Genomic DNA, 13,086 nt, shown 5'->3' with positions numbered 1-13,086 from the left:
TATTTCTCCACTCACTGGCTGGTGGCACCAGGAGTAATTGGAGATCATTAACTTTGAGGTCTTGCTTGCGAGACTCCTTTCTTGCTTCCTAAAATCTGCCTGCAGGACCTCATCTCTCTTTCTACCTATGTCCCAGTACTAATATGGACCACGACTTCTGGAATTTCACCCTCTCTCAACAGAGTCCACTGCATCTGCTCAGTGACATCCTTGACCCTGGCACCAGAAAGGCAACATGGCATCCTAGATTCATGTCTGTAGTCACATAATTGCCAGTATTTTCCCCAATTATGGAGTCCCTGTCCATTATTGCTTTCCTAATCTTCTTCGTGCCCCTGCACCCCCTCACCTGCCTTACAGCTAAATCACCAGCATTGCCATGGACTTGGATCCGACTGCACTCCCAAGAGGAAACATCCCCCTCACCAGCATTCAGAACTGAATACCAGGTAGAAACTGATATGCACTTAGGGGACTTCTGCATGACCTGCCTGGTCTCCTTGACTGTCTGGTGGTCCAATTCCCTCTCTGCCTTCACAACCTTAAGCTGTAGGGTGACTACCTTTAGAAACATAGCTCTCAGCCTGGTGGGTGCACTACAGTGACTCCAGCTGCTACTCTAACTCCAAAACCCTGAACTTGAGCTGCTATAGCTGATGAGAAATATCAGGCAGATATTATAATACTCATAATGCTATTGGAATTTATTGTAAAATAGTGGTATCTGTGTCTGTATTTATGTGTGTGTGAGAGACTTAATTGGATTAAAGGCAGCTGGTCTGAAGGCTTTGATATAAACATGGGGGAAGTTTAAAATATAAGGTGTAAAGGGACATTGGCATTTTTAAATAAACCAGACTAGATTGTTTTCAAAGGAGGGGTGAAATGTGTCACCTAGCCAGGTGAAGTTTAGAAACAGTGTGTTTATTTTTCCCAAAGATTACTGGTAAAACTTAGTGCTATGAGAGATTTTTATTATCAGAAAGGTAAAGTCCAAAGACATAGTGGGCAGGATTTTCCCCCCTTTGGGGGCGAAGTTGAAGGGCGGGTGCGCACAGGCACACTTCCGATCAGCGCCCCCAATCGGGGGCACGGCGCCATTTTACGTGGGCGGGCCAATTAAGGCCCGCCAAGCGTGACATCTGTACGGAAGCGTTATGCGCTCCCTGTGCGGGCGGGCGGGGGGGAGGGGAATCCAAAATCGAGAGTGTGCTCTTTCACGCATGCGCATGAACGAATACACTCATCTCCCTGATGCTAAGTGCTGCCTCAGGGAGATGGGCTCCAAATGTAAAAAAGCTACAAACAGAAAAATACAATTTCCCTGACACTGTCACATGAGTTGGGACATGTCCATAATTTTTACAAAGACATTATTAAAATGTTTAAAAACCTACATGAAACCTCACACCGCCCGTGGATGAGGTTTCATGCTTTTTCTAATTCCCACCAGGGCTTCTGGCCTGCCCACCAACCTTAAGGTTGGACGGGCAGGTCCATTAATTACTTTAATGGCTCTGTCAATGGCCTCAATTGGCCATTGACAGGTCGGTAGGCACGCAGCTGATTTTACTGCACCCCCGTCTACCAGAAAATTTAAATGGGGCGCGGTGACGTCGGGAGTTCCGTCCAACATCACCGCACGTCATTTTACGCTTCGGTGAATGGGCCCCGCCCCCCGCTCACCAACGGGAAAATCCTGCCCAGTGAAACAATGGGACTTTGCATTCAAAGGGAAAAATATGTATAAAGGAGCGAAGGCTGTGTGTAAGCGTAGGCAAGTTTAAGATCTAACAAGTGTGAAAAGCCTTCAGCATCTATGCCTCAAGCTGCTGTTTTCAAAGAACTGAAGTTAAGAAAACTCACTTTGAATTTGACTGGTTCAGGGTATTGTGTGTCACCTTGCCTGTGTCTTTTAAAATCTGTGTGTCTTACAGTTGCCTTAACAAAAGTGTAACTGGGCGTCAGATTAAGTAGGGAATTTAGAAGTTATCATAGTAGTAATTTGTAGATCTATGCATGTGTTTAAAATTATTTCTCTTATTAATAAATATTTAATCTAGTTTTGTAAAAACCTATAAGACTTGGTAATCTTATTACTACTGAATTCAAGGCACGGATCTCGATATTTATACAAATTGCAAAATAAGTTGTGGCAGTTGTTTCACATTTCCCTTTGGGATTTGAACAACTCAGCATTTACCATCGGCTGTGCCATAACAAGAAATAAGCATAGGACTTAAACACTCACCAGCTACACATCAAACAGCTTGTTTCCTTATCCCATAGTCACTTTATTTTATAGGTAGGTTAACTTAAATGTTTACTTAACTCATATTATTAGTATACCTCATCTTATAATTTACTGTAAAATTAGGAACCCTTTAATGTTATTCTCCCCCTTTACTTAATTTTAACTTTACCATCCTAGATCTGATTAAGTAATTTAACACTGATCATAATTTTATGATAAATGATCCAGGAAACAATATTGAGAATATGTTAAAGTTTAAGAACTTCATTAAATTTTAGTCTTTTAGTCGTTATACCCATTAATTGATCCAGTTTACAAAGATATTGATTAAGTTAAATTAAATTTCTATATGTAGACTTACTCCCACATGACTCCTTGTACTGTGATGTCTGTGCGATTTTTTTCCCCACTCGATTCTCTAACTCTTAGTCAGACTGTTCTCTGTGACCGCTCTGCTCCTCAACCTTGCTCCTTATACTGTCCACCTGTCTCTCTCTGATCGCTCTGCTCCTCAGCCTCATTCCTTATACCAGTCCACCTGTCTCTCTCTAACCACTCTGCTCCTCAACCTTGCTCCTTATACTGTCCATCTTGCTCTCTCTGGCACTCTGTTCCTCAACCTTGCTCCTTATACTGTCCACCTTGCTCTCTCTGACACTCTGCTCCTCAACCTTGCTCCTTATACTGTCCACCTGGCTCTTTCTGACCGCTCCGCTCCACGGCCTTAATCCTTATACCACTCCAACTGGTTCTTTCTGACCATCCAGCCTTTTTTCAGATTTACTTCATAACTACAAACTTATAATCTTATCATTCTGATGAACCTTCACCATACCCTTCTATAGCTCTAATATCGTTCCTAGAATGTAGTGCCCATAAAATACAGTATTCCAACTGTGCCTGAACCAATAGCTTCTATAAATTTAACATTACTACATTGCTTTTCTATTTAGTACCCCTACGTGTAACACCTCAAATCTCATTTGCCTTTTCTGCCACCACTCCTACAATTTACATTTATACCCACTGTTAAGATCTTATAATTTAGGGTATATTTCCTTTCATTATTCACTTCTGTACTGAACAATAGCTGTCATTACCTGCCTACTCCTCTGACCTGTTTCCACTGCCATCTCATGCATTCTTCCTTGGGTTGTCATATCCTCTCATTTTGTTTTACAACTAAACTACATCATTCTTTTCTCTTCTATGAATAAAAACAAAGACGTTATCAATATAGATTCCTGAAATATATCACACGACACATTTGTCGGAAAAAATTACAAAAATCTTGTCTGTAGAAGGATGCCATTCAGCCTATCAAGTTTACACTGGCTTTCTGAAACAGCATTCTATATAGTTCTACTCCCCTGCCTTATCCCCGTAACCTTGCACATTCTTTCTTTTCAGATAGTAATCCAATTCCCTACTGATTACCGCGAACGGACCTGCCTCCACCACCCTCTCAGGAAGTTCATTCCAGACTCCAACCACCCTTTGAGTGAAAACATTTTTCCTCACATCACTCCTACTCCTTTTGCCAATTATTTTGTATCTGTACCCTCTAGTTCTTGATGTTCTCTTGGGAGGGAGCAGTTTCTCACTATTTACCCTGTCCATACCCCTCAGGATCTTGAATACCTCTATGAAGTATCCTCTGAGTCTTCTTTTCTCCAAGGAAAACAGACACAACCTCTCCAATTTATCCTCATAGCTACAGTTCTTTATCCTTGGAATAATTCTTGTGAATATCCTCTATAGTACTCTCTCCAATGCATTAATGATGTAGTTATGGCATCTGATATTAGTAGCTGTTGCACCAGTCTTCTTTGTTAGACTGCTCAAGCCACTGCCAATTCCTGTTGAAAGTGTTACTATTACCCTGCTATATCATTACTATCCTATTCACTGAGCTGTATACTGAGGTCTCTTTTCTGGTCAAGGTCATGCAGCATGTACTAATTATTGTGGGAAACCTGTTTAGAGAAAGGAGGCTCTTTGCATTAAGGCTGATCTATCCAGAAATATGAAACACAGCTTCAAAATATCAATGGGATAATTGTTTGTTCAAGATTCAAGGCACCCGTGCTTTGCTTTAACCACCCCAAAGTTCTACCACTGACCCCTGCTGATTTTGCAGTCAGGCGGTTTCACATTTTTAGACAGGCCTCCCAGGAACTGGTGGAAAATACATTTAGCCCTGAAATTAAGAACATATAAAAGCTTTAAAAAAACATCTTAGCCCATGCAATGAACTACCCAATGCAACTTATTGCAGGGCAAATGCATATTTTGCAATTATGCCCTGCACACTCAAAGTCTAGGTCATTAATATCTATCAAGAAAAGCAGAGAATCTAATATCAACCCCTTTGGAACCCTACTGTATACTTTCCTTCAGGTCAAAAAACAACCATTCACCACTACCCTGTTTCCTGTCACTCAGCAAACTTTGTATCTCTGCTGTCATTGTCCCTTTTATTCCATGGATTGTTCAGCCTTGCTGGTAAACCAATTACATGGCACTTTTCAAACGCCTTTATACTCCACATCCAATGGTATTACCCTTTTCAATCCTCTCTGATATCTCAGCAGAAAACTCAACTTGCCTTTAACCAGCCTGTGCTGGCGTTCTTTAATTAATCCACATTTATCCAAGTGACTTATCAAAAGAGCTGGTATTGGAAGGTTACATCATCAGAACAGATGATGGATGGGTCATCATCGACCTGAAACATTAACTTTGTTTCTCTCCACAGATGCTGCCTGACCTCCTGAGTATTTTCAGTCTTTTATGCTTTTAGTTCACTATAATCCCATCGACTCCCAAGCTGCCTTGACTACAATTCTGCTTCCTGTAAGAACTCAATTCCTTTCCCCTCGTTTTTACCAGGTCGTTGCTTCTGTTCTGATGACACAACCTTCCAGAGCAGCTCTTCTGATATGCATTCCTTCTTCCCCAACCAAGGATACTCCCCATTACAGTCAACTGAGCCCTCACCTGTGCCCGTCCCATTTCCCTCACTTCTGCTCTCATCCCTTCCTCTCCCTCCCAAAACCATGATAGGATTCCCTTCGCTTTCACCTTCATCCTACAAGCCTCTATATTCAACAGATCATATTTCCTCTGCAATAGCAAGAACAAATACAGGTTGGGTATTCGCTTTGCAAACCACTTCATTTTGACCTGCAAGCATGACCCTAAGCTTCCAGTTACCTGTCATTATAATTCTCCAAGTTACTCTCACGTTGATCTCTCTGTCCTCAACTTCCTGCAACTTTCCAATGAAGTTCAACATAAGCTCAAAGAACAGTACCTCATCTTTCAATTAGGCACATTACAGCCTTATGGACTTAACACTGAGTTCAACAATTTCAGACTGTAATCTCTGCCTCCATTTTGTTCCCTTTTTCTTTGCAGGTTTTGGGTCTTACTCATGTTTTTCTTTTGTTGCTGCTTCTGTTTATCATTCTGCCATTCATACCTCCTCTAGACACATCTTGTGGCCCATGTCCCATTACCAATCCCTTTAGCCCTGCACCACCAATTCTTTTGTCATTTAATCTCTCCTGTCTTTCAACTTATCACAGGCCTTCTCTTTTGTTCTTATTCCATCCTCCCTCCCCTTTCAGTTGCTTAAAACCTCTAAGTTTCTAACTTCTCCCATTTCTGATGAAAGGTCATCGATCTGTTTCGCTCTCCACAAGTGCTGCCTGACCTGAGTATTTCTGTATTTTTTGAACATAACACACTTGCAGTACACTGACAACACAGTAGTGCCTGCAGAATAAGAAGAGGCCCTACAAAATATCATTGAACAAGTAAAATCTAAAAGTTTAGGATATGGAGTATGAATACTGAAATGACAAAAACAATGGTAGTTAGAAGGAATACATTAGAAGAAACTACAGCGAAGACTGAAGTGGATTGAAGTGGTGTCACACTGGGACAAGTAGTATCTGTCTATTTAAGACAAATGATAACAGAAGATGGCAGATTCAATGCCAAAGTCAGAAGAAGGGTAGAGATGGCCAGAAGTAATTTTATGAAGATGAAGGAAGCTTTGGCAACAAGAAAATTCAAGCTTTTAACAAAGAAAGAAACTCATAAGATACTACATTCTATCCACTTTCCTGTATGCTTCAGAAAACTTGACAATAGGTAAAGATCAATGGAAGAAAATTGAGACTTTTGAAATGTGGTGGCTAAGATATACGCTAAATATTCCATATACAAACCATAAGACACATGAAGAGGTGCTTGAAATTGCAAGAACAAAAAGAACTCTTAAAAAGTGCCATCCAGAAAAGAAAATTTCAGCTATTTGATCAGAGCTAGAGGACAAAGTGGTGGGCAGCAGAAAGAGGGGTGGATCTAGACGTAGTTGGATGACAGATGTCACAGAGCGGTTGCGGGCGAGCTGCAGTGGATGTGTGAGGATGGCACTAAACAGAAGAGTGTGTCATACCATGACAGCAGATCTCCTGATGGGAGCAGCTCCAAACAGCAGATGCCACTGCCAAATGCCTACTCCTCCCAAACCAACACATCCTCAACAGCGTCAGTAAAATCTGAATGAGGCTCTTTCCTAAATATGCCTCATAGATTTTAGCTGAATAATTCTGCCTACAAATACCAAAATGTAAAATGATTATTTGTTTTTAACTGATAGTTCAATTTACGACATTTGAGTTTGTGGTATGACTATTGTACATTTGGATGTTTTTTTGAAGGGGAAAGTTTATTGTCGCTGTAATTATTTCATCCAGAAACTTGCAGCGGAAATAAAAGACTTGAAAGCTTATAATTTCAAATTAATGATGCATACCTTTAGGTCACTGCCAGGCAAGGTACCGACTCCATTTTTCCATTCCATGGCACTATATATGTCAAAGTCCTGCACATTGGCTGCATTGCTTGATTCAGCTTCTTCATCGATTCTTTCAACTTTGATTGGTACAGCCTGCCAGCCGCCTTCTTCAGACATTTTCTTCCCTCTTCCTGAATTGCTTACTTAAAGGTCATGGACAAATAAAGGAAGGAATCATTACACACTACTCAGAAGATGTTTTCATTCTGTTCAATTACTTTAAATAGAAAGAGTTGTACATGTTTAATACTTTAAACATACTGCAGAATTATTCAGTTGTAGGAACAATACAATTAGGATTATATGCTTATGTAAATACAGATACACTGTAATAATCACTCCTTTAACTTACGACACTCTGGTTAACTAGAACCATATAAAAGTCTGTGGGGAGAATATACAAAAGTTATTTGCGAGTTGAAACTAAATTAACAAGTAACTAAACGAGAGATTCTGCTTTTTTAGTTTACACTTATCTGGGATGTACAATATACACTTATATAGTAAAAGGAAGCTCATTTATACAGAGAAGTAATCAGAAAAATCAGCTCTGCCAGACCGTTGTACATCGGAGATTCACTGTTTAACTCAAATTATCACAGATCAAAAACATTCGATTTTGAGATGTACCACAATTTTGAATCAAACCCAAAGTTTCCTGGATGTTGAAAAACACTGAACATGCCAAGGATGGGAATCTCTTAAACAAATGAAATGGGATAGTAAAGAAATGTGATAGTAATTTACACTTCCATAAAACTTTAATCCGTTTCACTCGAAGATAAACTTATCGAAAGTTTAAACGAAGTTTACATTTACAATGTAATAAACACTGTCTTGCTTAGCAGAGAACAATTAATAAGCTAACAGCTATAAAAATGAAAAAGGAACCAATATTAGTAAGTACTCACATTATATTGCAAAATTCTACCTTTGAATGAAAATTATTAGCCCAGATATCGCAGAGTGGTAAAGCAAAATGTGGAATTTTTTTTAACTGTGGAAAAATTTGACATTCCACAATTTTTCTTTCGCTCTTTAACTGTACATGGTCGTCGCTCGCTAGGCCAGCATTTTTATTGCCCATCCCTAATTGCCTTTGACAAGGTGGTGGTGAACCACCTTCTTGAACCACTGCAGTCCATGTGGTGTAGGTAGATCCGCAGTGCTATTCGGGAGTTCCAGGATTTAGACCCAGTGACAGCGAAGGAACGGTGATATAGGTCCAAGTCAGGATGGTGTATGGCTTGGAGGGGAAATTGCAGGAGGTGGTGTTCCCATGTGTCTGCTGCCCTTTTCCGTCTAGATGGTAGAGGTCACAGGTTTGGAAGGTGCTGCCAAAGAAGCCTTGGTGAGTTACAGAAAAGCATCTTGTGGATGGTACACACTGCTGCCACTGTGCCTTGGTGATGGAGGGAGTGGATATTGAAAGTGGTGGATGGGGTGCCAATCAAGCTAGCTGTTTTATCCTGGGCGGCGTTGGGCTTCATGAGTGTTGTTGGAGCTGCACTCATCCAGGCAAGTGAAGAGTATTCTATCACACTCTGTCTACTGACATGTAGATGATGGACAGGCTTTGCGGAGTCACGAGGTGAATTACTCGCTACAGAATTCCCAGCTTCTGGCCTGCTGTTGTAGCCACAGTATTTATCTAGCTGGTCCAGTTCAGTTTCTGGTCAATGGTAACCCCATGATATTGATAGTGAGGGATTCAGTAATGGTAATGCCATTGAATGTCAAGGAGAGATGGTTAGATTCTCTCTTGTTGGAGATGGTCATTGCCTGGCACTTGTGTGGTGCAAATGTTACCTGCCACTTATCAGCCCAAGCCTGAATATTGTCCAGATGTTGCTATATATGGGGACAGGCTGCTTCAGTGTCTGAGGAGTCGCAAACGGTGCTGAACATTGTGCAATCATTAGTAAACATTCCCACTTCTGACCTTATGATGGAGGGAAGGTCATTGATGAAGCAGCTGAAGATGGATGGGCCGAGGACACTGCCCTGAGGAACTCCTGCAGTCATGTCCTGGGACTGAGATGCTTGACCTTCAACAACCACAGCCATCTTCCTTTGTGCTAGGTATGACTCCAGCCAGTGGAGAGTTTTCCCCCAATCCCATTGACTCCTGTTTTATTAGGGGTCCTTGATGCCACACTCGGTAAAATGCTGCCATGATGTCAAAGGCAGTCATTATCACTTCACCTCTTGAGTTCACTCTTTTGTCCATGTTTGGAACAAGGTTATAATAATGAGGTCAGTTGCTGAGTGGCCCTGGCGGAACCCAAACTGAGCCTCAGTGAGTAGGTTATTGCAGACTAAGTACTGCTTGACAGTACTGACGACAACCCCTTCCATCACTTTGCTGATGATCGAGAGTAGACTGATGGGGCAGTAATGGGCTGGGTTGGATTTGTCCTTCCTTTTGTGGACACGACACACCTGGGCAATTTTCCACATTGTCAGATAGATGCCATTTAAATATAAAATTCGGGCTAATGAGGGCTTTAAACAGTAATAACGAAGTTGGTACGCCATTAAAAACCCAGCTGTACTTCATTCAGCACGTAATTTTTCAATGATTTTTCCAATGAGATAGAAGCAGAAGACTGTAAGTTCTCATCAATTCACGTCAATTCATAGGATTGTTTATTGGATCGTACTGTCAGGGTAGCTCAACAGCACACCCACAGCCAGAATGCTCATTAGCTCACTGAAAAATTAACTCAAAAAGACCAGCAGTGCAATGACTGCATTGCTAGTCTACACCAATATCCTTTATTAACTGGGAAATGTCTACAGGTAAAATATATGTTATTTTGGCTTTATCTTAAATAACGTACATAGAATTTTACAGCACAGAGATAGACCATTCATCCCAACAAATCTGTGCTAGTGTTTACGCTCCCACACAACGTTTGCCCAACTTACTTCATTTCACTCTATCAACATGTCCTTTTCTTTTCTCCATCACGCACTTATCCAACTTCCCCAGTAATAACAGTATTGCAGTTATCATGGGAATATAATTTAGTGTACTTTCTTTGGACAGCCCTATCTTTAACCATTTCAAAATAGCAGTGTTGGAAGTCATGTGAGTAAAGAATTTCCCTGCAGTATATCTAACTGATAACAATGGCTGCCGGTGGAAATGGGTTCTAACTGACCAATTATGTAGATTTCTATTTTGTTGCTACTGAATGGAAGGACACAAGGTCACATCTCCATTCCTCACAAAGTAAGGTTACAGCCCATCCATATTCAGCTTCTCCGCAACTCCGCTTCAAATCTATGAATATAAACAAGAGTGCATATTCTGCCAAAAGCAGTGTGCATCAACCAAACAGGTGCTCTCAATCCATGTCTGCAATGAGTGTTGCCACTGACAGCTGTATAAAACTTAGCAACTTGCTATTCAAGGCAACCTTATTTTAGGAAACCAGAACGATCTGAGCCACCAACTGTTGCATGAGCCTGCCACAGTCATTGGAGAAGGTCCCAATCATTGCCAAGTAGTTGCAGCTTGCAGTTTTAATGTAATTGTTTCTTTGCAGATACTCAAGGCACAACCCAGCAAGATAAAACAAGACATTTTCTAGAGTAGCGCAAATGGAAGCCAGTGTTGGAGAAGTACTTGAGGAAGCCCTTCTCAAATATAAATCCAGCAATGGTTGATCATTGAGGGAGGTGTAAAGTGAAACGCAATTGGTTCCTGCATTTCAAAAGTTCTTTGTTGGCTAGAAAGCATTTTGGGACGTCCTGGTGTCATGAAAGGCACCATATAAATGCAAGTCTTTCCTTTTCACAAACAGGGAGGGACAAACATGTCCAAATGGAAGGTATTTTGGTTTGCTTCTGTTAATCTCCTTGAAATCGTTTGTGTAAAATAGATGATATGCCTGCCTTCCTTAGAGCCCAGTTTATGGAGATCAATAGAACAAGAATAGAAGAAGTATAAAACATCAATGCAAACAAAACACAAATACACTTTAAGCTCAATCAATCAAAACTTTAGAATTGGTCACATCCCTCAGTTTCACTAATTTAACTGCAATACTGTGTATCATAATGATAAAATCTTTCTACCTCAATTTGGCATTGGACCATTTTTATGCAACTGAGACTGAGGTGCCAGACTGAGCCCCAAGTAACCTCGGAAGTAAAGATTGCATTATGATATTGCACAATTTGCCCCTAATCCAGTGATTTACTAAAAGCATAAAGGGCTCTTTTAATATAAAAAAGGAACATGACGCATGGTTTACATGCCTCAGTAACACATATAAATCACAGATTGCAATGCTAATGTAATTTCTTGTCAGCAAAACAGCAGCAAAATGTAGCCCAAAATGTTTTCAAAAGGAGTATTAATGCTAAACATTGCTTTATGATAGAATATTGTTCTAGTTATTACTTAATATATAAGACAGGAATATGAATAGACCAATTTCACTCCAATTAATTTTTCAATAGCATTTGTATTAAGTAAAGCAGATGAAATACATCAGGAGTGTATTTGTATTACGCATGAGTGAACAGCTTTACATCAAATCCAGGCCAAATGAAATTCAGGCCAAATCTCAAAAGCATTCAAATCATTACTCTCTACATTCAGCTTCATGGCAAACTGAAGAGTTGACTCAGCTCCAAGTTTCCATTTTCCACTAAAAATAAAACCCTAAAAAGAAACTCAAATATAAGCTTACCCAAGTTCAAACACTTAAAAGCAATGGTTTGGCTCAGCTCTACTCCACTGTTTAAATTTATATTCCACAATTATCTATCAACCACAACCTGTGTGTGTCACTTTCATGACTATGTTCCACTGACTTTAAATTTTAAATGTAACAGGGAAGGTTCTAACCTGTTTTGCAAATATAATTTTGGTACAAATACAAAGATAATGGGCTGGATTTTAACTTGCCAGCCCACTGGAAGCAGTGTGTTAAATCAATCCCAAGCCAAGTGAAGTATGAAACTAGACACTAATACTTTTCCTGATAATAAATTTGTTTCTACAGAATGCAGTATTACATATGTCTGCTTCTTACCTACTCCTCCCACGTCCTAGCAGTCTCTAAGTGATCCAGGTACTTGATTAAAAAATACCCTTCACCTGTTTATCTTACCATTATAATTAACAAACAATTTTCAGATACCTTTCCTTTAAATAAAAACTTTATAACACATTCAAATAATTACAAAACAAATCAAAGAAAAAAATGATTTTCCATATTTCGTATAACCCATCATAAGACATCGATCTTCTAGGGCCTCCAACAATTTCTTTGAGCAAGCATTCCTTTTGTAAAGCAGTGCAATAATTGGTGACTTGTGTCGACCCATTTTATTTTAGAGATCTCTTTTCTCTCTAACCTTTCTTCCTTAAGCCTGTCTCAGTTACACTCTTCGTCAGGTGTACATGATCCCATATAAAACACCTATCCATATACTATTCAATTAGCAATGAGCAAGAATGCCCCTTGAATAGGATTTCCCTCAAAATGCTTAATGAGTAAAATCCCCTACCACTTTTACCAGAGCCAGCGTTTCTGCAGTGTGACGAGGGTACTTTTAATCACTCTTTTTATTTTCTTGGCTTCCCAGGCGAAGGGATGCCACTTTCCATTTTTACCCACCTAGAATATTATAAACACGTCTTTACTCAAATAGGCATTCAGGAGATTGGTGTGGGAAGTATCACTAACAAGGACTAATTTCATGTCCTTTGGGTCAACCAAGGTTGTAACTTGAGTATGTATTTCTCCAAATGCAATTTCTTTAATGTTTTATTTGCCCTCAAAAACTCCTCAATTGTGGTGTAGAGTGTTTTTTCCTTATTATTCCTTTATAGGATGTGGGTGTCACTGGCTAGGCCAGCATTAATTGCCCTTGAGAAGCTGGTGGTGAGCTGCCTTCTTGAACTGCCGCAGTCCATTTGCTGTAAGTACACTCACAGTGT

The 13,086-nt window shown here is 40.1% G+C and overlaps 1 protein-coding gene across 2 annotated transcripts in view; it reads right to left on the bottom strand.

Moving 5' to 3' along the window:
* The window catches only part of LOC144679644 (lethal(3)malignant brain tumor-like protein 4), a 392,935-nt gene that overhangs the window by 356,712 nt on the left and 23,137 nt on the right, over positions 1 to 13,086 (bottom strand). For both annotated transcript variants that reach the window (XM_078540227.1, XM_078540226.1), the window contains exon 4: positions 7,083 to 7,267. In XM_078540227.1, the coding sequence (XP_078396353.1) occupies positions 7,083 to 7,267 (185 nt within the window). The remainder of the gene's footprint in view (positions 1 to 7,082; positions 7,268 to 13,086) is intronic.

Source organism: Cetorhinus maximus, chromosome 4 (assembly GCF_964194155.1).
Source record: "Cetorhinus maximus chromosome 4, sCetMax3.hap1.1, whole genome shotgun sequence".
Lineage (NCBI taxonomy): Eukaryota > Metazoa > Chordata > Chondrichthyes > Lamniformes > Cetorhinidae > Cetorhinus > Cetorhinus maximus.
The sequence above is the reverse complement of the archived record's forward strand: the minus strand, read 5'-3'. Positions and strand labels throughout refer to the sequence as shown.